General features: G+C 30.9%; 1 protein-coding gene across 2 annotated transcripts; it reads left to right on the top strand.

The window, feature by feature from the left end:
* Window positions 1–632: 632 nt before the first annotated feature.
* Window positions 633–27,497, top strand: LOC139481531 (DNA-directed RNA polymerase I subunit RPA49-like). 2 transcript variants are annotated; one of them, XM_071264930.1, is made up of 12 exons: window positions 633–791; window positions 5,924–6,027; window positions 9,827–9,903; window positions 11,204–11,289; window positions 14,106–14,176; window positions 14,683–14,830; window positions 16,462–16,548; window positions 21,425–21,521; window positions 22,745–22,884; window positions 23,830–23,920; window positions 26,208–26,330; window positions 27,010–27,497. In XM_071264930.1, the coding sequence occupies exons 1-12, from the start codon at window positions 737–739 to the stop codon at window positions 27,161–27,163; spliced, it is 1,233 nt and encodes a 410-aa protein (XP_071121031.1). In that variant the 5' UTR covers window positions 633–736; the 3' UTR covers window positions 27,164–27,497. The 2 variants fall into 2 exon arrangements, with proteins under 2 accessions (XP_071121031.1, XP_071121041.1); XM_071264940.1 differs by lacking the exon at window positions 5,924–6,027 and having other exon boundaries at window positions 660–791.
* The last annotated feature ends 277 nt before the right edge of the window (window positions 27,498–27,774 follow it).

Genomic DNA, 27,774 nt, shown 5'->3' with positions numbered 1-27,774 from the left:
AGAGATCGAAACTCAAAAGAAAAGACAAATGTTGTCAACTTTTTTTGTGAACATTAAAACGATTTATATATGTAAATGTATGCTTGGAACAGTATATCTAACCGATATGTTCCCCACGTAAGGAAGAATGAGAAAAAAACACACTTAAAAACACATGATCATAGCACATGCATATTATTCATTTTACATTAATGTTTATATAACAGAAATTGAGCAAAACGTTAATTGAATATGAATTATGAAAGAAAACAAAAAACAAATTTTGAAAAAAAGGGGGAGGGCTAAAAAAAGTTGTCCTGTCCCCAGGTACCTCAGAAATCTTCAACATTTTGGAGTCAGTACAGGAGTTTCAATTAATTAAGTAAATAGATGTAGATTGAAATAAAAGAGATTTCTAAATATGCCCCGGGAAGATTATAATAAAATATCGCAATATTAAGAAGACGGTATCCCCTTTTTTACCCCAAAATAACTTCTCCTACAAGGTTACGCATTTTACACATGACCAAGAATGTGGACAAAATCATTTCTAGTCTTGGATCTTGTCCAATCATCCTCTTATATTAGCGCCAGTCTACTGTCGAGGATTGTCGAGCAGTTAGCCTGTATCTCCGGCTTATTATTCCGGAAAGAAATCGGATCCATTTCGTGTTTGAAAATTATAGAAGCATTCTCTCACATCCGGTCAAATTCAACACATGTTTCTGTCGTTTTTTTAACATCTAAGTCAGCTACTATGGCAGTCGTGACTGCCCATGTTGTCACAGGAGAATGTTATAAAAAGAATATAGGTATGTATTTCAAAGCATATATTCACACATTTCTTCTCAATTCATTGGTACGACAGACATCGCGAGAAAAAAAATCTCTCTTGACGTCTTGTAAACAGGTAAACAGTAGTACAGTTGACCAATCTGGAAGAAACCATGCATGCTCAAATGCAATTGAAGCTTTTACCGCTGCCCTCCAACAGTTGGACTTATTAACAAGCTCTCTCCTTGCTGTGTACAATTGTATCTGTGATCAGATCCTGCTTGACATACACCTCATTGCTAATCCCGGCTGACCTGACCGCTTGAACTTTTGACGCATACAACAATCACTTTTCCATTGTGGCGTCAGATATTTTGTTTTATGACGTCAAAATTTTAAGGGAACCTGTGATTTTCAGTAATGGTGGACAGATAGCGATAAGGTGTATAATTTGTGTATCATACAGATATACAGATACATTGTACATGTACTAGTCCAAATAATTATGACGTCTGGCAAGGCTATTTTAATTTCTTTTTGGGACGCCTTCCTAGCCTAGCCAGACGTCATAATTATTTGGACTAATACAGATACATAAGCATGGTAAGGATCATGCAAGACACCATTTATACCGGTACCTCGAATGACTGAATAACACTGTTAATATCCAAATAACACTTTTAATGACCAAATAACACTTGAAATTTTGATATTAGCACATATTTGTGACTTTTAAACATTGATTATTAAATAATAGTCATGATAGTATATTATCGATGTATTTTATAACTAAAAATTGATTTACAGAAAGCAGATAAGTTCATCAAGATCTTTTTAAATTTAGTATATGTGCATCCAACATTTGTCCAACATGGTGACCACGGAAATCAAAATGGCCGCCATGTTGGATGTACACACTAAATTTAAAAAGATCTTGATGAACTTATCTGCTTTCTGTATTAAATCATTTTTAGCTATAAAATACATCGATAATATAAATTATTTTATTATTTAATAATCAATGTTTAAAAGTCACCAATATGTGCTAATATTAAAATTTCAAGTGTTATTCGGTCATTCATGTTACCCCCATTTATACCCCTACCCCTGATAATTGGGCTAACGATACTGAAAAACTTGGGGTGGAGAAATGGACCTTCTTTTACTTTAAGGGTCCCTATACTTTAGAGTTAAGGTTCATTCATGGTTATGGTTAGGTTAGCTAGGGGATGTTTTAGGTTAGGGTTATGTTTTAGGGTTAGGGATAGTGTTAGGTTTAGATATGGGTTAGGGTAAGGTTTGGGGTTAAGAATAGTTTAGTATAGCCCTTTATGGGTTGGGATCCCTAAAGTAAAAGAATGCAGAGAAATGTCCAACAGCTTCATCAGAGAGGGTGTTTTTTTTATTTTCTGTTTAAACTGTTGGGCTATTTAATGGAATGGTTTGTCAAAAAGTAAATAGAAATTACATGAGTGAGGTTGTTATACTGTAACCACTGTTACCAGCCTATTGATTAATCTATTACATCCAGCAGCAAGTGTTACTTCCCTTCTTTGACCATGTTGACAATGTTTTCCTTTAAAAAAATGAGAATAAAAACAATTTGTTACATGAAAATAATCATCAGAGCATCTTTCAGTTTTGTTTTTACTCTCTGTTAACATAATTTTTTTTCAAAACAACTTTTTTATTTAATTTTTGTATGCTGACCCAGACTTTTAAAAACCTCTGTTACAAGACGAGATACATAATGGAAAATAATTTATACTCGATTAAAATAAAATACCGCTGGATTAACAACAATGCTTTAGTGAGCTGCAAGTTTATTATGCCGACTAGTTTCACCGATTAGATCGGCGTCTTCAGGACCAGGTCCAGCGGTATTTTATTAATTTTTTTATTAACAACCCTGCATACCATCGGGTATCATCTTTAGTGACTCTACCTTCACTTCACCACTAAGGCGTTGGTTCAGCAGTTTTTCATCGATTAAAATAAGAATAAGATTGCAGAATATTGCCTCATCTTTCGAAACCACTTTTCTGTTAAATAATAAAGCTATGAGATGTAACAACACATGTTTTTATGAACCGCTCTATTTATAGACTCAGCTGTCAATTTTGTCAGTATCCGTTTTTTTTATTTTAAATGAAAAAGGATTTTCGTTTTGTCGACCTACATACTGCAGTACAGCCTTTCAATGAAAAGAAATAAAACCCGTAGCACTACAGACTCCTAAGAGCGTCCTAAAACGATGATAAAAGACTCTGATTCAATGGTAATGAAAGGTTGACTGTCAAACGGCAGCAAGAAATAATAATTTACAGTCGTGCACCTGATGACGACAATCAAAGTCTTGATTTCAGGTTATTTTAGAAATATCCTTCACACAACTCCAAAATATAAGTACATACATTACTTTTGTACAAGTTAAACGACTTTCATGACTGCAGGTTAAGTTTTCTTAATGTTTCAACTCGAAATGAAACTCCTGACCCCGATTGTTTATGATTCCACCATTTTGTTTTTCACAAGGTATTTTTTTCTCAAAAATCTTTGAAAAAACATAATTTGACAGCGTTTTTACGCCCGATACTAAAATGTCCAATGCATTTGATGTTTATCATAACAACTATTGAGCAACTGGGCCAAGAAACATGTCTAAACGTTATTTTTACTGTTTGCACTGTGACCGTCTAAAAATAGAAATCTATGTATTCTTAAGGATACATTCGGCATCTACACCGGTGTGCAAATAGGATACATTCGTCATGCGCACGGAGGTGCCAAAAGGATACATGTACATTCGGCAAGTAAGGGTTAAGGCCATTAAGATCAAGCATTTTTATTTACCAGTTCTGCACACGAGTCAATTAAATTATTTGGCAGTACATGCAGCTGGTTTTTGTCACATTTAATTTGTGTTTACTAGTTTTTTAATGCTTTGAAATTTAAATTTTCATCAATTTATTTTTTATTTATTTTTGTCTAAATTATTAATTTCTTTTTTATGGTTCACATCAAATGAATAAAAAGGTCTTTTCACAACATCAATATTTATAATGAAGCTACAAATCAAACAATCAGAGAAGTCGAAAGATGTGTATTTCAGTCTGATAGTTACAATGCAGATTGCAATCTCTTAGTTTCGCCCCCTTTATTTCAATTAATAGTATGATTCACCCACATATATTTTTTACTTAACATTTTTTTGATTCTAAAGAATTTGTATATTAAATCTTATATTGACCACATACAATGTTTAAATAGTAAGAAATGCTTAAAAGCTGTTTTTTCGCAGATGGCGGTATTTTGGCCAACTGTACGAGTTGTTATGTTTTGCTGTTAGATTAGAAGTAAGCATAATTTTAGGAAATTTATGATGTCAAAATCTTCTTTATAGTTATTACAGGGTTTTACTTAGTTTGAAGTGATAAGCAGTTCCATCAAAAGAAAACTTTTGGTTTTCACACATTTTGTTAACTTTTACTCGAATTTCAGGAAACATGTTGTGCTGTCTATTACAGTGACTTGACTGTTAGTGTTGCTCTCCACCAATTGCAACTCATTCAAAATTTTGCCAAAAGAATAAAATACCAACAATCAATTCTAATGTATAAAATTGTAAATGGGCTAACACCTGATTACTTAGCAATACTAAATATTGATGATGTGCAACGCCACAACTTACGATCTGTCTCTAATAATGATCTTTTTGTTCCAAGACCAAATACAAATTTTTATAAAAAATCTTTTCATTATTCTGCAACCAAAGTATGGAATAATTTACCACTCGAAATAAAAAAATGTCCTAATGTGGAATTATTCAAGAAACATAGTTATAATCATTTTCTTGAAAATTATATGCAAGTCAACTAATTTGTTTTCCTCTAACAAAACTATATCAAATATTGTCATTTATTACCCTTTGTATATTTCAATGATTGAATTGTGTATATACTAGTAATATATATTGTAAAGTAATGTATGAATGTATGAATGTTAACTGTATGCATGTATTTTGTTTGAGGGCCTCAATGAAAATTAGACTATTTCTAATTGAGTTACCCTCTTTAAATAAAGAATTTATTATTATTATTATTATTATTATTATCGTTATTGGAAAACGAAGTGTGTTAAAACGTCGGTCAAATCTGAAATCGATTTTGTCAAGTCATTGGGCATTTATTTTCACACAAGATCGTATGTAACATTATGCACATAGGAAAAATAATAGACCCCCGGCGCAATCTCTTTGAAAATTGTATTTTCCTTTTTTAAACAAGACGAAACAAGCCTACAGATTATGTTTGCTTACATCCCGTTGGAAACAAATACAATGTTTAGACCTAGTATTTCGTATATCCGGCTGTAAGGGCGTGATCACTGTGCCGGTGACGATTATCTATAAATTAGTCAGCGTTATGCACTTCGGACGCGAAAAGTAACGCAAGAAACGACACACAAATACGGTCGTATAATGTTTGAAATTTGTTAATTTCAATTTTTTTTCTAGGGAAGAGTAGCATACACTTGTATGTTGATAAAAATAATGGCATCTTTAGATGTAGTTACAACTTTTCTTACAGTAATACACATTTTATCACTTTTCTATAGTTATAGGAAACGGAGCCCAATAGCAAATTATGGTCCATATGCATGATATGTGAATTTAGTATATAAAAGTCATATTATGCAATCAAGCTGAAATCTTAGAAAACTTGCACTTATTCGTCCTTGACCTTTGATCTTGATTTGACGGATATTGCACCATACAATTTTTTTACAACCGGGTAAAAAAGATAGTACAGATGTGTAGCTTTCAAATGATATATAATTTAGCCGTGTGTTAGGTGGGTGCATTAAAAATTTAATTTTATTGTTAAAGTCACTCGCCTAAGAAGTACAATGTATGTCATTCAGTATTCCGTAAGCCATATAAAGCAATACAATTTTTACTGGAACCTCAATTTTTCATGTTTTTGCTCTAAGAAATAGATTAATGGAAAAAATCAAGCAATCAGAAAGCATGTAAATGTTACAAGATTACTGTGCTTTAGGTTTTATCTAATGTATAATATGTCCATAAAAGAAATGGATTAATGTTTCAAATGACAACAGGAAAATGAAGAACTCATTTTTAAATCTAATATTGTTTTATTATTGACAGCTCATTTTACAAATGGAGAGATTAAAGAAAATCATACTGATGGTTTGTCAGTTGGACAGTTTATCAAGGCGGGAGACAACAGAAAAAGAAAACACACAATTTTGGTTTGTGGTACTTTCAACATTTTATATAAGGCCAACTGAAATGATATTTGTGTTTCCTATTACATCTTTGAAATAAATAGGGTAGGTTATAGGGATTTTTATATTTTTTATTTTACAATTTTATATTTCTTTTACATTGAGTAGGGCCTCGGTGGCCGGGGTCTAAGTAGTTAATATTGAAATCACTAGCCAGTCAACACTAACGTTGTGAGTTTGAATCCCGCTCATGCGGGTGCACTGGATTCCAATCTTAATTGACTAGGATTGTTAGTTTTCCTATCAAAGGTCAGCAGTTTTCTCCGGGGACTCTGGCTTCCGCCAACAATAAAAACTGGTCGCCACAAAAGAGCCTAAAAGCGGATCTTGAAAGTGATGTTAAAACACCAAAATGAATAATAAAAATACATTGAGTCTAAGGGAGAGAAATTCTGACTTGAACAATGCTTATTGAGTAAATGACCAATAAAACTTTATGGTAGGCTATTTCTAAACTTAAAATATAGGGTAGGTAAAGAAATAGGAAACACACATAGTTTTTTTAAATGGCCTAATTTTTTTTTTTTTTTTTAAATAATCCATTTATTGAGATCATGTTTTTAATCACCATTATTAATGGTTTATGATACATTAGCTTTCCAGGATGACTTTATTCTTGATTTCAGTCATGTCAGTTGTTTATTATCTCTTTCGTGACCTGATTACTCAATTAGTTATATTTTACTTTAGCTAGAGAAACTTGGAGGAATTCATTTAAACTTTCTTTAAGACATCAGGGTAGAAGATTATACTAAACTCAAGTCAGTATCAGCATCATGAACATCAAAGTGTAAAACTTGTCGACTTTCCTTTTATTTTCTCTCCATCCATTTTTTTTTGTTTCCTTTCAGTATCTTGAATTACGCCTTAACAATTCAATTTAATTATCATGAATATAGCTTATAAAAAAGGTCATATTAGAGGTTTGTCCCAATATTACAATTTAGCCTCAATGGAATTAATGAAAATTTGTCAGCTTTTCTTCAGGACTATAAAACTAAGATATAGTTATAAGTTTTGACTTTTTTTAGCACTGAATATCCTAGGTTGTGTCCCTTGATTATACAGAATGTAAGAAAGTAGCCACATTTTAGGGATTTTTACTCCCTTCCAGCTTTGTAATATATTCAAGTAAATGTTTTAAATTCTGTGTCATGGTCCATTTCAGCATGGCTTAGTTTTGTTTATTTTCGTTTGTTCTTCATATGAATTTGTTTACCAAACCAGGTTATATTTTTCTCAGCTGTGCATCCATTTCCATCGAATATATTTTCCAATAGAATTCATGATTTATTCGAAACTCGAAAAAACTAGCAGGACTAAAAATAACCTTTAAAAGAAACATACACATAAACAATTATTAATGTTCTGGAAGAGTAAGCATATCATTCACTGTTGCCATTTATCATTGTAAAAATCCAATGAAATATCATCGATATGTAAGGGTAGAAAGATAATAAAATTAGACAGCCATATACATGTGATATATATGATACATCAGGAATTCTGCAGTCTCAGATAAACCAAATAAAATCAAAGTCACATTTATATATATATTTATTGCATAGCAATATAATATTTCCCACAGAAAGTAACCAAAAATTAGCGTGCAATAAATCTTCAAAATTCATGACGTCATCAACGACAAAATCTCAGTTTAAACCAATTTTTACTTTCAAATATTATATTGCTATACAATAAAAGGATTATTGCATGAATATTGGGGAATATTGTCCCTCGTAGAACATATATTGCACTCGCAAGCTCGTACAATATAAAATTCTACTCGGGACAATATTCCCCAATATTCATGCAATAACCCTATAATATTATATAAGAATCATACAATCAGAAAGCATGTAAATGATACAAGATTACTGTGCTTCATGTTTTATCTGATGTACAATTTGTTCATAAAAGGACAACAGTTAACTTACTTTCATTTTTATTTATAGAGTAATGCTCATTTTATTCATGTGATATATATGATACATCAGGAATAATAAGTCAGATAAACCAAATAAAATCAAAGTCACATTTTTCTATAGAAAGATAGTGGGTTACTTTTGCGTTTTCTAGAGTAATGCTCATTTTATTCATAAAAAAATGCTTTTATTATACCAAGGATTCTTACTATACATATCCTTGATTATACTTAATAGAGGTCGGTCATTTAAAGACGTATCAACCGTATCATATATGTTGACGTATCCGCATCTGCAGATATACCAAAAAACAGTATATGATCCCGAGCTTTAATTTTATGTACTTTCAATAATGCAAATGGGCGACTGATTAATTTCTAATGCAGAAATTTACAAAACAATAAGGAAATATCGAGTTTTTGTGGAATATGTAACCCTACTTTTAAAGATATTCCGGATAGTTGGAACAGTTTACAGGCATGATAGGAGTGAATACGGTAAAATCGTTTGTTTGTGTATAAACTTGTGTTCACGTAGAACCAAATTGTTAATTGACAAATAGAGTGATACTCAGTACTTTCTATTACCTTTTATGATAAAATCACAAATGAACAATATTCAAAGTTCCTTACATGTATATAAGTAGTACATTTGATTTTTTTTGTGTTTATTCATATAAGATCTTGAAATATTTTTTAACTAGATTATTAGGATTGTGTACGATATTCGTGTACCTGCCCTACATTGGCTCCTTTTTAAGGGCATATAAAAGTAGTTGATAGAACCCCTTATTTTTGTTTTACAAAACACCACTATCACAAATATTGAAAGTGTATGTTTGATTGTTTCGAAGAGATTCCAAGTAGTTTTTTTTTAAATGAAGTATGGTCTTATTAATAATTTAGCTCAGGATCACATAATAGTTTTTGATATATCTGCAGATGCGGATACGTCAACGTATACGATACGGTTTGTAAATGACCGACCTCTAATAGTAACAATTTTACTTTTAGTGTTTCAATGACTTTGTTACCAATTTTTCTAATGCAATTATGTAGACAAGACATGTAATGCTTATTTTGAGAGTGTTGCATTAGATAAGGAATAACAGTAACAGTACTGTATTTAAAGACTTTTTTTGATTTAATAGTCACCAGGTCACAAATATCTGTAAAACAGGCTCTGTTTCACCAATTAAAACTGCATTTGTAACTTTCAAATCCCCAATTGACGCTGGTAACTCTTAAAATACAGTACTGTCATGCCTAAAGTGTTTATTCTTTAAGGATAACAAATAAATGTTAATGCCCGTGATAACTGGAGGAAATTCTGTTTTTTGTTCTGTGTATGTCCGTGAGTGCATCTGCCCTTTCTGTATCAGACTGAAGCCATTAAAGTTGAGTTCACATTAACTTAATTTTGCTGCTTACCAGACATGAAAATTTAGCAGGTTATTTTTTTTGTTTATGGTAGTTCATTGTGAGCATGGATTTTTGATAGTGTGAAAAGGGAATAGTGTCATTAGGACACATATTTTTGTCAAGGGTTGGTTGTTTATAAAATCCAAACAAATTTATTTAAACAAAAAAACATAGGACAAGTATAGCTTGTTCAACAATAATGACAATGGCTGAATTTGAACATGATAAAATTAACTCTTCATTTTCACATTTTTTATTTTATTTTAAATTTAAACTAAATTTTCAGATCATTTGTATTGCATGAGCTCTATATCTACATTTTATTATTTTCCCACAGCAACAACCAACTGCATGTATATATACAGTATGAGATATGAAATTTTATCATTCAGTATATATATCTTATTTAACTTAAAGGTTGGAGAAACTGAAACTATGTCATATGTCGGGAAGAACTTTGGACCAGATGCCAGTAAAGCACAGAGTTATTGCAGGTATTTTTTATGTAACATTAATCTTCAGTTTCCTTTTTATTGTCGAGCCTGCAACTTTTGTTGCAGAAAGCTCGACATAGGGATAGTGATCAGGCGGCGGCTACGGCGGCGGCGTTAGCTAACTTCTTAAAAGGTTTATATTTTAGAAGGTGAAAGACCTGGATGCTTCATACTTTGTATATAGATGCCTCATGTTACGAAGTTTCCGTCAGTCACATGTCCAATGTCCTTGACCTCATTTTCATGGTTCAGTGACCACTTGAAAAAAAAGTTCAAAATTTTTGTAATGTTGAATTCTCTCTTATTATAAGTAATAGGATAACTATATTTGGTATGTGCGTACCTTGCCAGGTCTTCATGCCCGTCAGACAGTTTTCACTTGAACTCGACCTCATTTCATGGATCAGTGAACAAGGTTAAGTTTTGGTGGTCAAGTCCATATCTCAGATACTATAAGTAATAGGGCTAGTATATTTGGTGTATGGAAGGACTGGAAGGTGTACATGTGCAACTGGCAGGTGTCATCTGACCTTGACCTCATTTTCATGGTTCAGTGGTTATAGTTAAGTTTTTGTGTTTTGGTCTGTTTTTCTCATACTTTATGCAATAGGTCTACTATATTTGTTGTATGGAATGGTTGTAAGGTGTACATGTCTAGCGGGCAGGTGTCATCTGACCTTGACCTCATTTTCATGGGTCAGTGGTCAAAATTAAGTTTTTAAGTTTTGGTCTTTTTATCTAATATTATATGCCAAAGGTCAACTATATTTGGTGTATGGAAATATATTATGATCTACCGGTATATGTCAGTCCCGCAGGTTTTATTTGACCATGACCTCAATTGCACGGTTCATTGCACAGTGTTAAGTTTTTGTGTTTTGGTCTATTTTTCTTAAACTATAAGTAATAGGTCAACTATATTTGTTGTATGGAAGCTTTGTTAGCTATACATGTCTGCCTGGCATGGTTCATCTGACCTTGACCTACTTTTCATGGTTCATTGGTCTTTGTTTAGCTATCTTGGTTAATGTTAAGTTTATGTGACAGTTGTAATCAAGCTTTATACTTAGGACTATCAACATAAAATCAATGATTAGTAAAGAAGGCGAGACATTTCAGTGTGTGCACTCTTGTAATGATTTTATGTGTATTATAATTAGTGTTAAGCATTTAACTTAAATCTTCTTTTATTTCATGAAAATAATGATGAAAGATGAAGTATGGTCAAGGTACAGATGTTTATTTATGTTTTGATATCTGGTTGCATGATAATTAAAATTATGAAATGTCTTCATTTTAGATATTATATTGGTGTAGTAGACAGAAAACGAGGAAAAATGAAAGTATTTGATTCAGAAATAATTCAAATGGTCCCAAAACAACCAGGTAGGTACTTATCATCTATCTCAATTTTAGTGTCATCTGAATCACACTAATAGCCACGGTGTAAGGAGATTTGGATGAAACCCTCTGAAAGCCAAAAAATAACTATTTAAGCATGTTAAGACTATTGAATCCGAGATTCCAGAAGAAATTTGCCCTTTAGCAGTCAGAGAATCTTGACATCAAATACCTGAAATTAGAGTGCCCTGGCTTAGGGTCTGTAAACCATTGATACATATATCAATTTTAGCTCACCAGGTCATAACACTTCTTCAGTTTCTTGGCGTACTTTCTTGTCCATTATTATCAGTCATTGAATATTTTTTTAAAGATCACCCCTTCAAAACTAGTAAAATCATTTCCCAAAAAATTTAGGTCAAATTATCCTAATGGTATCTAGTATTTAATTTGTCTAATAATGATAAATGCATTGAATTTGAAAACATAATAGATAATTAAACTTAAAACTTCACAATTACATACATGGCAAAGTGTATATGAAGTAAAAAGGCTTTTATTTTTAGCTAAAATTTTAAGTTAGGATCTATTGACTAATATTGCAATTACTCTTTGGGAAATCTACCTTTTTGTTGGAAATTTACAAACATTGACATATAACATGTATAAGTGTTCTTTTCTTGAAATCACAAAATTAGAGATGTTAGAGCACACATCTTGATTTTCCACAAAGTTTCAAGAAAACATAAATTTTCTTTGATTTATTGGACTAGAACCATAGAGCCAATGCGTCGAAAAAGATATTTTAAGCTAAAATCTGATGTATAAATTTAACATGTATATCTGACTTGAATATTTTGTTTGTTGAAGCCTGCACTGTGTTTCCTAGGCAAAACTTTGGTAGAAATTCGGGGAAGTTTGTCAAATTTCATCAAATCTTTTTTGCCTTTATAGATTGTGAATATTATTAACTCCTTATAAAAAAAAGCTTAACAAAAATAGTTATATTTTAATTTTTTCAGTGTTTTTTCATCAACTTTAAAATATTTGTTATGTTCAAACTATGGACTTAATATTCAAGGACACATTTGGCCCTTCCCAAAATTACTCCTTTTTGAGTAAAAACATATCATAAAAATTGTTTTGATATAAAATTGAGAAACTGAAAGGAAATGGGGAATGTGTCGAAGCGACAACAACCCGACCATAGAGCAGACAACAGCCGAAGGCCACCAATGGGTCTTCAATGTAGCGAGAAACTCCATTTAAAAGAATAAGAAAGGTCTATTAAGTTCTTCAAACCTTTGAAAATAATACATTATCCATATTCAAGACTAGTTTTTTTCATTCATCTTATATCTAGCACAGTTAAAGGTTAGACAATGTAAAGTGTCTTTTTTCTTTGAAAAGGATAAAAAAAAAGTTCACAAACTAGATTATCAAAACCTTCCATAATTAAATTTTTATACTGTAAATTCAGAAATTATTGCATGCGTTTATTGTTGCGAATTTGTCATTTTAGACTTATACACGATTTTAATTTTTATGATTTTGAGAAAAATCCTGTTAAATTCATACAAAATATTTCAAAATGCGAGATTTAATTATTGTGTTTACAACTTGGTCGCGTTTTTCGCCATAATAAAAACATTGCAACAATTTTTTCTAAATTTACAGTATTCATTTTTATCTTTGAGTAACAACAGCCGATGTTATTAACCACTGGTTCAATCACTTCATCATTTAGTAAATATTGAATGAAGATCCATTCATAATCAATTTTATAGCATATTAGATTGATTCTAATTATAAAGAATTTAACTGTCATTCATCATGTTCATATTTACTTGTAAAAAGTAAAATTACAAAATTACTAAACTCTGAGGAAAATTCAAAACGGAAAGTCCCTAATCAAATGGTAAAATCAAACGATAAAACACATCAAAGGAATGGACAACAACTGGCATATTCCTGACTTGGTACAGGCATTTTCAAATGTAGAAAATGGTGGATTAAACCTGGTTTTAAAGCGCTAAATGTAGTGAATAAATTGGAATTAAAATAGAAACTTTAGAATTGAAATTGTTCCTCTTATAGTTAGAATATTTGATTTTACAGAGTTGTACTTTAACTAGTTGATACATCATGGATGACATCTTTAATTTTAAACCCACACATCTACAGATTCTTTTGTAGTTTAGACCTATCTGTACCTGCGAACTAGACAAGATGTTATATACCAGACTCTAATGTTTTAAACAGATTATCTAGGTTATTTAATGCCCCAACATACGCTTCCTTTTAAAGATTTATAAACTGTCATATTTTCAGTTAAGTATTTCTTTGTGAATTATTGCTTTAGACAATATCCCTTTCTTTTGTGAGTTAGTAATGGTGTTATGTCAAATCATAAAATTGAGAACGGAAATGGGGAATGTGTCAAAGAGACAATGACCTGATCAAAGAGCAGAAAACAGCCAGAGGCCACCATAGTTAAAACATAGTTTAAACTTACATTTTCTTTGTTGGAGCTAAGGCAAGGATGTTAAACATTATTAATATCAAAGATATAAATATCAAAAGATAAGAAATATGGTAACCCATTGCCATTGGCAATAGATAGAGAATATGTTAATCTTGTGTTTTTTTTCTCAGTTTTTTTTATTGTAAAAACTTCATATTAGACAGGACAAAAATGTAACCGTTTCCAACATATAGTCACCAATATGACATAATTTTACCATAATTGAAACCAATCAAAGATAGGCATTTATTTGAATTTTGTATAATCATTCTTTGATAATTAAAATTCTAATATTACATACTTATTTTACATATATCTGTATATATATTTGTTGTAGATTTCCAAGAAGAAGCTGAGAGAAGTCAAATCGCCTTACCTGCTAATGGTGATAAAACATACAAACAAAGGGTGAGGAAACACTTAGTTTAAAGGTTTCAAATTCTTAAACATAATAATCTTTCACCTTTCCATACGATTAATAAAAAAATCCTAACAGCAATTTTGAATTTCTTATGAGATATAAACTGTTTTGTGCATGAAACATAAAAATTGTTGCATCCTTCAAATTTGTTTGTTTTATTCTTGTCAACTTCAAATAGTCCAAATAGTCTGGGGTGAATAAGTCATATAAATATAGAAAGGAAATGAAAGTACAAGTAATATAAGTCTGACAGTTTCAATGTATTGAATTGATATATTTATTTCATAGATTTGTGGAAGTGGTAAAATATTAGATCCATCAAATATGGCATATTTCAATATATTCAATCTGCATGAAATGTCAATTTCTTCAAGTGTTCGTATGACATATCTTTTTTTTTTTAATATATTACTTGAGGTCTGTCAACTAGAAAACATTGGAGTAGAATTGCATCATTGAAAAGTTGATTAAAATTGTGTTAATGTTATTACAGATTGACGATTTGACAGCTAACTTTGGTAGTAAGAAGAAAAAGCAAGCCATGGGATCGCGATTACGAAATGAAATCCATGGAGAAGCCTTAGAAAAATCTCTTAACTCTGTTGCCACAGTTGCTGCATCTCAAAATAAACACAAGCCAGGTATTTATGTCATCATTTCTTAATAAAGTTTTATTGATTCATTGTTGAAGAGTTTTTTGTTGTTAGGGTATTTTCGGGTTTCATTGCTAATTATTTTTTGTATAAATAATGGTTTCTTAATAAAGTTTTATTTATAGAACGTAAAGACTGTTTCTTGAGGTTTCACTTACTTGGAAGAGCCTTTTTGTTGTGACTGTCTTTTCAGGTTTCATTGCTAATTAGTTTTATTTTAAAATTAATGTTTCATCCAGATAAATGCAGTTTTTGGTTATCAAGAGGAATGGTGATAAACAATAAGTGCCACCTCAAGCTCATAATTTGGATCAAAATAAATTAGGTTTTATTTTTGTCTTTTCAAATAGTTTTTATCTATGGATTTGAGATTTCATTGAGGGTCATACTTTTCTGTAAAAAGAATAAAATAGTGTAAAATAGATAATGGAGATACAACAATATGTGTCAACGCTTACACCATATTGAAATAAATTGTTTTTTAATTCTGTGTTCTGGGTATACTAATCTTTTAATAACAAGTTTGTCCATCCCGTATGACCAATTAGTATTCTCTTTACGTAAAATAGGAAAATAACACTTGTGTAACAGTTCTCTAATTGACGAATATAAATCAATTAAGCTCACAGAATAAGATTGATTTGGATATTATTGCTTCCAATAAATCAATTTACAATGCAAATTGACAGGATTATTTTTTATTGCGTGAAGTTAAAAATGAATTTAAAGTGTTTACTTGTTAATTTCGTAGATCTAGTCATTACTACTATGATTACAACATCGAATGTACTATAAAGTTGTTTTTCTATGAGAATTTTTTTGTTATTGTTAAAATACCGGTAATTTAGTAAAATCCATATATATTTGATGGATTGTCTTACCTTAAAATTACAAAAAAAAAATATATATAATCTAGAAAAATGTAAATGTTATAGAACAAACGAAATAATATTCTGATTAGATATATACTGTACACCAAAATACCTTAAAAACTTGTTAATTAAAATCCTGTTAAGGTCAACAGCATCTGAAAAATTTACCTAAAAATATATAGAGAAAGGCATATAAGAATTGTTTTATATTTATACCCCCGCTTTAAAAAAGGGGGGGTATACTGTTTTATTATACCCCCGCTTTAAAAAAGGGGGGGTATACTGTTTTACCTCTGTCTGTCAGTCCGTCCGTCAGTCCGTCCCATGAAACTTTCGTCACATTTTTCTCAGGGAACTACACATCCACCCTTTCTGTAATTTGGTATCAACATTTATATATGTCAGCCATACCGTGTGATGCGTTTTCAGATTCATCACTTGACAACTTCCTGTTTACCGAACACTTGTCTGATTTTACACATGATAGCCAAGTTGAAAATTTTCGTCACATTTTTCTCAGGAACTACAATACACGTACAAGGATTTCTGAAATTTGGTTTCAGGATTTTTATAAGTCAGCTATACCGTGTGATGCGTTTTCAGATTCATGACTCGACAACTTCCTGTTTACCGAACACTTGCATATTTTTACACTATTAATATTATCCACTTGCGGCGGGGGTATCATCAGTGAGCAGTAGCTCGCAGTTTCACTTGTTATTTATGTTTTTAAATTTTATTATTCAGTGAATAAGGATGAACAGCAGTCAACATTACTTCCTGTATATTACAAAGATGGTGAAACACCAAAAGATGTGTACCCATTAGAAAGTGGTAAGAAAGACAATTAAGTTTTCTATTTTGACAAGCACTGGCTACATTTGTTGTTTCTCAAAGTAATATTCATGTAAAAAAAGTTCTGAAAAGGTGTGTTTTATTTCTGTATTTTAAAGGAGATCAGAAAGAATTACATTGCCCTGTTTTAGAATTTATCATGATTGAATAATTACATTAGATGTATGTTTCATTGTAATACGTTATTCTGATTGGCTAACTAGCAATCTCATGATATTCCTTAATCAATTGCATTACACAATGCAACTTTTCATTCATGATGACACGAGGTCCCACAATAAAGTGCACAGGTAAATGAAATAAAAACTTGATAAAAGGCGTGTTTTCATGATCCCATAGGCAAAAATGTAATTATAAGTATTGAATGCCTTTTTTTGTAACTTTATAGGGTTGTAAAAGTGTTGACCGTGCGCACATTTTTAGTATGAAGCCCTTCCGCGCTTCATACAAAATGTACTTCGGTCAACGCTTTTACACCCCAATAAATTTACAAAAAAGAGCATTCAATTCTTAAATAAAGCCATAAATTTAAGGACGTCAATTTAACAATTGGTAGTGTGAAGTTGTACACATAAAGTTCTGTAGGTATCATATTACTGTAAATTCAGAAATTATTGGGATGTTTTTATTATTGCAAAAAATGCGACAGGGTTATAATCGCAAAAATTTAAACTCCCATTTTGAAATTTTTTATATGAATCAATTAAAAAGGATTTTTCTCAATATTGCAAAAAATAAATGACAAAATTGCAATAATAAATGCAGGCATTAATTTCTGAATTTACAGTATTGATTTTAAAATGATGAATATAAAGGTGTTCTCTTTCAGTTACATTAGATAATAGTATGTATTTCAAAATTTTTGGGGTTCAGTTTTTTATTTGATGGTAAGAAATATGTGTATACTGGTGTCAATTATGGACCACTATCAAAATGGATTTTCATCCATCTATTACCATGCCTACGAAATCTTCTAATGCAAACAGTTATCTCATATATATTTAAGGGAAATATTAAAACATACCATAGTGACAAAAATAGCAAATGAATACAATGATTTATGAAATTTTAGCTTTGGGTACACCTCAGTTAACACCTATCTCTTATTACACATAAAGTTTAATGTCTTGTGAACTTCTAATAAATGATGTTAGTCATGATTGGGATTTTCAATCAGAAGAACCAAGAATTGAAACCTTTTTGCAATAAAAATATTGATTTCAATGAAATTTAACGAACAATAATTAAATAAGTGATTACTGGAATGAGCCTGGATAAATGAATTGTGAATCTGACATAAATATGGATAACCTTAGGTACTGTCAGTTTCATGTGAACACCAAAGCCGAGTAATGATGGTTTAACACAGCAGGAAAAGGATAGATATGATTTTATGTCATACATCAAAGTAAACTTTCCGTTAGATCTAATAAAGATTGATTTAGTCGTGGAGCAAATGTCAACGAGATGTTAAATCAACAATCAACAACCCTAACTGATAAATGTCCAATATTGTTATAAGTGACTTTCCAATATTTTCATGATTAAGTTTAATATCATATTCAGAATAGCAAAGATCTACTGTACCATAAATAAATGTAAGCTATTTTTAGAATGACATCATTGATGAAAATGTTCGTATGTCATGCAAGCGGAAATCGTTTTCGTTGTAAACAATAACGTGCATGAGGTTATAAATATTGTATTTTAAAACAAAACCATGGATAGTTCAACAGAAAAAAGAAAATTATGGAAGGCAGTAAACATTGTGTTTATGTCACATGTAACATTGATTTAAAATATATCGTTAGCGTAAGGAGATGGAAGGCGTTTTTTTTTATACCACGTTAATAAAATGTCACATTTCAGTTATATTGTTTTAACTTGTTGTCTTTTCTGTATTTATTCTCTATTCATATGAATTGTTTGAATTTATTGAAATAAGTTTAATGTCACAGTGAGTTCATTACAAAGTTCTAAATACAAATGTGTTATGCAATAATATTAGGCCGCATTTCAGAAAAATGTTGACGTTTCGTGAGAGGGGTGTATAATCGACATGAACAAGGAACGGCTGCTGACAGTGTCACAAACTCTCAAATCGACTTCCCTTCTAAAAATCGAGTGGCATTAATGACTTTAATATTCATATACACTATAATTAGGTGTTCAAATAATTAAGTGACGATAGCCTGGACTATTATACTATAACAGTCCCAGCTGGTCCTTGTAATCAAAATATTTCTCCAAAAAATCAGCATACTTGCAAACAGCTTTCATATGCGGATACAGGTGGGCCGGGGCCCCCTATTGTGGGAAATTTTTTGGATTAGATAGGGAATCACTTAAGCATGTATAGAGGCCCCCCCCCCTTGTATAAAAAGTTCTGAATCCCCCACTGTCTTTTCATTGTTTACAAGATGATTTAGTCTAAGTATGTGGTATTTGAGATATTTTTTGGTAACCCTTTAAATCTTTTATATGTTTAAATAAGAGTATGTTATGGTTTCTCCAGAGAGAAAAAAATATTTGAGCGCACTGTATAGCTTGCAGTTCAATGTGACCTATATATATGTGTTAGAGATCTAGAGTTGTCTCATTGGCAGGCTGTATCTGGTAAAATAGTAGTTATCTTCCTTATATTCACAGATTTTATATTAGATGAATGAATATTTCTTGTACTTTACCTATCGAGATGTTTAAGTAAACACCCCACACGTGCATAAATCATGTAAAGAAAGAATTGTGTGTAAAATTGCACTTAATTTCCATAATTGTCACTGTGTCAATGAAAAAGGTGTGTCATAGCATGTCAACTTCCAATCAAAGCCTGGTGACAAAGTTCACCTTCCAATATTTGAAGGATCGACAATTAGAAAAGAAATAGGCGTATCGTAACGAGGTCACTTGCTTTGTAGAAGTTCTGATAGTTTTCCAAAGTTTTAACACCACGGCACTAATTCCATCTCTTCAGTTGGATATTTCTACAGTTTCAAATCATTAAAATATATTTTTGCTCGATTAATATCTTCATCAGTTTAATTTATTTACATAAAATCTTGAATGGATGCCATTGTTATTACCTATTTGTTTGCATGAGGTACGGTCATGTGACTGATTAATAAATATTCACTACTAATTAGTGACGTATCTACCGATCTTTGCTATTGATTCACAGTTACGTAATAGTACAAAGCTAATTGCAAAAATTACAGACAACTTATTGAACAAATTTATAAGTTGTGTTACCAATACTTGTAGCATTTTTACATATTATTATATTTTACCTGTCATTTTGGCTGTCAGCTTAAGGAAAAGTGATCTGGATGTTGCAGTCTAGACATCTTTTGGTTATTGTTTTATACCCAATGCTACAAATTAATGGGAATGTAGTTTTTGACCTGTCTGCAATTCACTCAATCAATCAATTTAGTTTCTTGATGTGAACTCAAGCACTCTATATCAGATTGCAATTTTATTTGGTGTCAGATGATAAGATCATTTATAATGAAGGAAAGATAATTATTGATTTAGGAGGTCAGTAGGTCAAGATCATGGTCAAATTTACCAAAAAAATAGACAGAAGTGAGTGCTGGAAAGTGAATCATATACCATATGTGTTAGTGCAACTTTCTCAGAATATATGGTCACATTTAATGAGAAAAGATTATTTATATTGAAGTCACATGGTTCAAGGTTAAGGTCATTTCAAATTAATGGGAATGTAGTTTTTGACCTGTCTGTAATTCACTCAATCAGTCAATTTAGTTTCTTGATGGAACTCAAGCACTCTATATCAGATTGAAATCTTATTTGGTGTCAGATGATAAGATCATTTATAATGAAGGAAAGATAATTATTGATTTAGGAGGTCAGTAGGTCAAGATCATGGTCAAATTTACCAAAAAAATAGACAGAAGTTTGTGCTGGAAAGTGAATCATATACTATATGTCTTAGTGCAACTTTCTCAGAATATAGGGTCACATTTAATGAGAAAAGATTCATATTTATATTGAAGTCACATGGTTCAAGGTTAAGGTCATTTCAAATTAATGGGAATGTAGTTTTTGACCTGTCTGCAATTCACTCAATCAGTCAATTTAGTTTCTTGATGTGAACTCAAGCACCCTATATCAGATTGCAATTTTATTTGGTGTCAGATGATAAGATCATTTATAATGAAGGAAAGATAATAATGGATTTAGGAGGTCAGTAGGTCAAGATCATGGTCAAATTTACCAACAAAATAGACAGAAGTTTGTGCTGGAAAGTGAATCATATACCATATGTCTTAGTGCAACTTTCTCAGAATATATGGTCACATTTAATGAGAAAAGATTCATATTTATATTGAAGTTACATGGTTCAAGGTTAAGGTCATACTAACTAGAAATTAATTAGCAAGTGTGAAGAGAAGTTGTTCTAGATGCTGTACATGTACCAGATACATATATAGTCACTTATAAAGACAAGATGACCTCTAGATATTGAGGTTACTACATTCAAAGTCAAGGTCATAGTTACTAAAATTACATTTTCTTTAGACATTATGACCATAACTACATCTTGATGTCAGAATCATAGTTACTAAAAGTATATTTTTGTTTAACACTATTACTGTCTGAAATTATAACAGAAAGGAATGATACATAAAAGAATGCCTGCAGGCTACTTCTAGTTCTCCCGTTGATGTTCTTTTATTTCTTTTAGTTGCTGTCTCACATCACTTTTCATCCATACAGTTCACATATTATGCTAACTACTAAGAGATATTGAATAATTTTTTTCAGACTTACTTAGACATTTAACAAATCTATAATTAGACAAATGAAATCCGATATAAATTTATTTCAGTGTTAAATCAAGAGGCAATGGATTCAATGATGACTCCAGCTCAACTATTCTATGATTCCAATAAAAAGCAGATCAAAGAATGGAATGTAAAAGAGGAGTAAGTAATTTGCACAACAGCTTTAGGTTTTACATAAAACAAAAATGAAATATGTAGAAAAATTTGACTGTTTATTCAGAAATTATTGAATGCATTTATTATTGCAGTTTTGTTATAAAAGATTGCACAAAAATGAAGGTTTATAAGAATACCTGTTTTAATTGTACCTATTGTCAGAAATATTCTGATGAATCTTATTTTTGTAAAGTTGTTTTGGACTTTCATTGTTTATTTTTAGTAATGGCAAATAGATAACTCTTCTAAAATAAATTCATTAAGTTCCTGTGGATATTAATTAATTGCAGAGAAAAATATTTATTGCTAAAAATAAGTCCTTTAGAAATTCAACCACCCACCAGAGAAATCCAGCCGATACTATTCTGAACATTATACTGTATAAGAATCCTGCAATTGAAAATATATATGATGCAGAGCAACAATCATTAATTTTTTCTCAAGTTTTATGGTTTATGTTCGTGTTGATTTAGACTTATATGTTATATGAACTGTTTTTTCAAGGCAGGATATTGACATTAATGTCTTGAAATATATGGTGCAATTGTTCTTTTATTCAAAGATGTGTCTTTTTATTTTTATCTTCAATAAACAATACTGAATCGGGAAATCTTTTATAATCATTTGGTGTTGTTCCAGTATTAAACTCATTGGTAGCATGGGGAAGGAAATTTTAAAATAAAAAAATGTAACTTCCACTATATTTTCCCCATACTGCCCATCACAGACATTACTGTGAAAATTTGTTGTTTAAAGAAAAAGTCTAACCCTTCAATGCAAAAGTGATTGATGCATGATGTCAAATGAACCAAAATCTCTGGTCAAGTGTTGCAATTTCTGAAATACCAATAAGGTCTAACGCATGATAATGATATCTAGCATTACTAAGTAGATAAAAGTGATAAGTGATTATTACTGTTAATTACTGAAATACTGTTTTTCTTAAATTATTGCATACATGTAAAAATTTGATTTTGGAAGAATGGACAAAAATGCAAGATTGATTATTGAATTTAAGGAAAAGATGCATTCAGGTATATAATTTGGATATCATAATGCAAGTTATATTTATTGTGATGCACACCCCCCCCCCCCCCCCCCCCCCCACATTATTTGTCTAAATAAAAACCTTGCAATGATATTGAATTTACAGTATTCAATGCAAGTCTTAAATTTTTTTATAATAATTTGTATATTTTTATTATTAGATATCCAAAATACATACTGAACCACTTGTCAGTGTTGCCTTCATCGACAGACCAGAGATGGTACAAGTCTAAGATACTTATGTATCTACATTATCTTATGAATGTCTTCATGAAACCAGCCAAAGATTTCAAAACAAAAAGTATGTACATGATGTACAAGCATTGTCTTTTGTAAATTTCAATTTTTTCATGTTTGACAGTTTATGTGACAGACAAATGTACTTATGTATGAATAAAAGGAGGTACACATCAGTGAAATAATTACCCAACAACAAATATCTGAAAGACAACCAAAGGAATGAAAAAAATATCTTATTTATTAAGATGTGGTATGAGTATCAATGAGACTTCCTCCATCCAAGTCAAAATGTATAAAAAGTAAACGATTATGTATTTCCAAGTAGGTCCTTCTACACAGAGCCTTAGCTCACACCAAACAGTGAACTATAAAGGGCCCCAAAAGGAATAATGTAAAACAAGAAAACAAATGATCTTATCTACATAAAAAACAAGAAACACTTATGAACCACACCAACAAAAGACAACCACCTAACATCAGGCTCCTGACTTAGGACTCAGGTACAGCAAATTTAAATGTTTGAACAGACACCTATCTTAACCCTAACCTGAGACAGTAGTGTAACATTACATTAAAGTATCAATTGCAATGGCTTAACTCAATCAAAAAGACATTTGGTTAATAATCAAAAAGTTTAATAGGTGATATAAATGAGATTTAGAATTTATGTTAAGATTTTGAAATATATCAATCAGAAGTCAATAGGTGACACCTACATGTCTAAAATAACCTTAAATAGGCAACAATATGTGGTAGAAACAAAACATTTTGCATGATTTTTTATGTTGTTTTTTTTACACATGTAATGTTAATATTTGAATTATACGCTAGAAAAATCAGTGAACACATTTTTAATTAGGGAAAAAGGTTTTTAATTAAGCAAATAAGTATAGTTACAAAAAGAAGACGGGTGGAAACTGGTACTAAATACTTTTGAAACGTTGTAGTTTAAGAAATGTTATTTTTCCATCTGCATTCAAAGGGAGGTAATTTAATTATTTTACAGATCCTCTGCCAAAAGAATGGCCAGACAAAGTAAAAAAACAGATATATGATGACTTTACGTTACTAGCAGACTCAGGAAAAAGAGAAGTAAGGTAAATGACAGAGCGTAAATACAAAATTTAATCTTGGTATCTATGATGAGTTTATTTACAACCACTGGGTCGATGCCTCTGCTGGTGGAGTTTTAATTCCCCGAGGGTATCACCAGCCCAGTAGTCCTCTGTGCTGACATGAATTATTATTGATATGGTCATATTTATATATTAACTGTTTACAAAACTTTTGAATTTTTGAAATACTAAGGCTTTTCTACCTCAGCAATAGATTACCTTAGCTGTATTTGGCAAAACTTTTATGAATTTTGGTCCTCAATGCTCTTCAACTTCGTGCTTTATTTGGCCTTTTCAACTTTTTTGGATTTGAGCATCACTGATGAGTCTTTTGTAGACAAAACGTGTGTCTGGCTTAAATACAAAATTTTATCCTGGTATCTATGTTAAACTGAATGAGAAATCAGTCTAATGTTCAACTTTTCTCTTCCCTTAGCCAATGGTATATGTATTGCAACACTTTGAATCAGTTGGTATTACAACTTGAATATCATCCCTCAAAATTGATTAGAAAAATTGAACTCTGAGGCCAAATAAGAGAATATGTTTCACGTAATAGACCCTACCCAAATGTCCAATATTTGGCAGTAACTACGAACAATTGTCTTTTGAAAAAAAAAACTGGCAATGAAAAAGTTTGGTGGTAACATCTGTTTGTTTGTCACTGAACAATAATTCTAGTAAGCAGTACTGTATAGTAATTACTCTGTCCGTTCATAATAACTTCTAGAATATACCATAAATTATGATTGCTTTAGACAACCTCTGTTTATTTTTAAGCACAGTGTTTATTAATACACAATGTATATAAAAAAAAGAGTTTGTTGTGATTATTGCGAAAAACTTGACAAAAATATCTATACTATAATTGTTTACTTTTTACAAATTGTGACATGGATGGAGATTGGTCATATTAGCACTCATACCACATCTTCCAATTTCTAGTAAAAAGTTAGTTTTGAAAAACATCTCTTTTCACCTGGATTTCAGATAAAATAATATAAAATATGATCTACTATTTCAAATTGATTCCCAGTGTCAAATTAGTGGTAAGTGGAAATTTTAAAAAGAAAAAGAAATGGGTAAACATAGTTTTGTTTATAAAAAGTAAATCACAAATATCTTGAACACTATTGGTTCTAAGATTTTTAAGAAAATTTTTATATTTACCAGTATGTAAAATATATTGCAAATTTTTAGTCCCTGCAAACCAAGAAATCCACAAAAATTAGCATTCAATGAATAATTATGAATCCACAGTATGCTGTTCCAAATAGATACCCAGTGCAGATTTTTAAAAAGTATGCCATAAAAAGTCAAATCTGATGAGAAATATATTTTTTCCTAGCTTTTCAATGAAATTTGATATTTAGATGCTATAAATTCAAATTTATTGATGAAATTAGTATTCTCTGCTTCTCTATGAAACACATGGCATGTTGGAGTAAAAGGAAATACTGTCCTGATTATACTCGGAATAATACAAAAAGTAAAGAGATGTTACAGATATAGGAAGATGTGGTGTGCGTGCCAATAAGACAACTCTCCATCCAAATAGCAATTTATAAAAGTAAACCATTATAGGGGAATGTATGGCCCTCAACAGGGAGCCTTGGCTCACACCGAACAACAAGCTATAAAGGGCCCCAAAATTACTTGTGTAAAACCATTCAAACAGGAAAATCAAAAGTCTAATCTATATAAAAAGCAAGAAACGAGAAACCCGTATAATTTACATAAACAAACAACAACTACTGTACATCAGATTTCTGACTTTGGACAGGTGCAAACATTTGCAGCGGGATTAAACGTTTTAATGGTACCAAACCTTCTCCCTTTTTCTGAAACAATAGTATAACATAACAACATAGAAAAACACACAATAAAATATCAATTGGAAGGCTTAACTCAATCAAAAGACGTAAATTAACACACTATGAACGAATAAATTTGATCTGCAATACCTGATATATGATGACCAACTATCCACCAAAATTCTGATGAAGTGGGAGTAATCAATTATAGGCAACCTTATGGCCTTCAACAATGAGAAAAACCCATACTGCATGGTCGGCTTTAGACATAATATTTTTTTTTTTTACTAAAAGTATAAATGTCAAGAACCGACATATCAGCCTGAAAAGAAAAGGCTTTGTCATGAAGTTGCTAGTGAAATTTTGTAAAATTTGACACAGATATATGCTGTCAAATACATATACATACTATAATGTTATTGTTAGCCTCAAGAATTGTGTTTTTATCATTTTAGATGTCTTCCATCCCGTCTAAAAGACAAGTTGGCATTACATATTTTGGTGCTTTGTCTTATCCTAGATGAGTTTGATTTACCATTGAATGATTTACAAAGAGACCTCAAATTAGGTGCTAAAAGGTAATATATATGTAAAAATAAAGTTGTTAACCATTGCAATGATAATAGAATTTCCCTTTCAATGCATAAACTGAGTGAGTTCTTTTTTTCAATCACTCTGTCTGTCTGTCTCTTCTTCAAAGAAAAAGTTCAGTCACATATTTCTCAGCTACTATTATTGAACAGTGTTACTTCATACTTTGTGAACAGTTTGAATTTGCTGAACATGACACATGTACATTCTTGTTTCTTCTCTTCTAAAAAACATTATTGTATTACAAATACAAGATGTAGATTTAAATGTAAAAAAAATGCAATTATTGTCAGTTCAAATACTGTAAAGCAACTAATTTTCACAGCAATTTATTTTTGCGAAAAAATTGTCGCAAATTTGTAAAACTTGAAATTTTCCTTATACATCGATGTGAAGTAAATTTGAAAGTCCTAAAGTTAAATTGCAATGAAATCAGATAGGAAGTGCTAAAAGCAAAATAAAGTATCTGCGAAAATAAGTTGGTTCACAAAAATTGCTTGGTGGCCACTTTATGTTAATAGTGCATTGGTCAAAGGTATTTCCTATTATCCAAAATGCATTTGTAGTTAGTTCACAAACCCAAGGATGTATTATATGGCCATTTAAATTCTGTGTATGTACATTAACAAAATTGTATATTATATTCTGTGTTATATTATTTTGCAGTTTGGACTCTTATGTTAGAGCTATTGGGTGTAAAATGAACATCAAGAAGATAACAGCAGAACTGGGAGAGAAACTAGAAATCAAAAGTGCAATTTTGCAATTACCTTTAAGATTCCCAGAAGCAATGCCAAGGAAAGCCAAAGCTAGAAGATAGTGATTGAATTAAAAAGATTAGTGGCTTCATTTCAGTATCAGTAATGGATGGAACCTTTTCAATAAGTCACTGTGTAGAATCATTATGAGCATCTTTATAAAATAGCTGATGAAAAAATCTCAGAATAGTGTACAAGATTTATATTACGCTCAGAATGTTATAAATTACTGTGTGCATGATCTACCAATAATTCATTTGTCTAGTCAGTAATTATATAAAACAGTCTTAGTGATGTGAACACCACACCAAAACTGTTATGGCAAATAGAAAATATCATCCCTCTTACAAATTTATAATAAATGAAGTGGGATGTTTGTCCTGCTCTGCAGACAGATCTAGTTTATATTTTTACCCTCCCCTTTAAACATGTTAAAAACAAAGAAAAAAAGAATAAAATGAAAAAAAATCTAAGGATAATGAAAAAGATCTGTAGGAATAAAAGGGAGAAGAGAAATATAGAGAACAAGACACACATCAGCTCACAAAAACCTACACACAAACCTTGACAGAAATATGACTCATGCCAAAACTTGGAGGCCTTGAAGAGTAAGCAATTTCTATTCCACTAGCCATAACCATTTTATTGATCATGACAAAAAAAATCCTATGAC

The sequence above is a fragment of the Mytilus edulis genome, chromosome 1 (genome assembly GCF_963676685.1).
Source record: "Mytilus edulis chromosome 1, xbMytEdul2.2, whole genome shotgun sequence".
Classification (NCBI taxonomy): Eukaryota; Metazoa; Mollusca; class Bivalvia; order Mytilida; family Mytilidae; genus Mytilus; species Mytilus edulis.
Note: the sequence above shows the minus strand (reverse complement) of the source record. Positions and strands in the feature narration are given on the sequence as shown.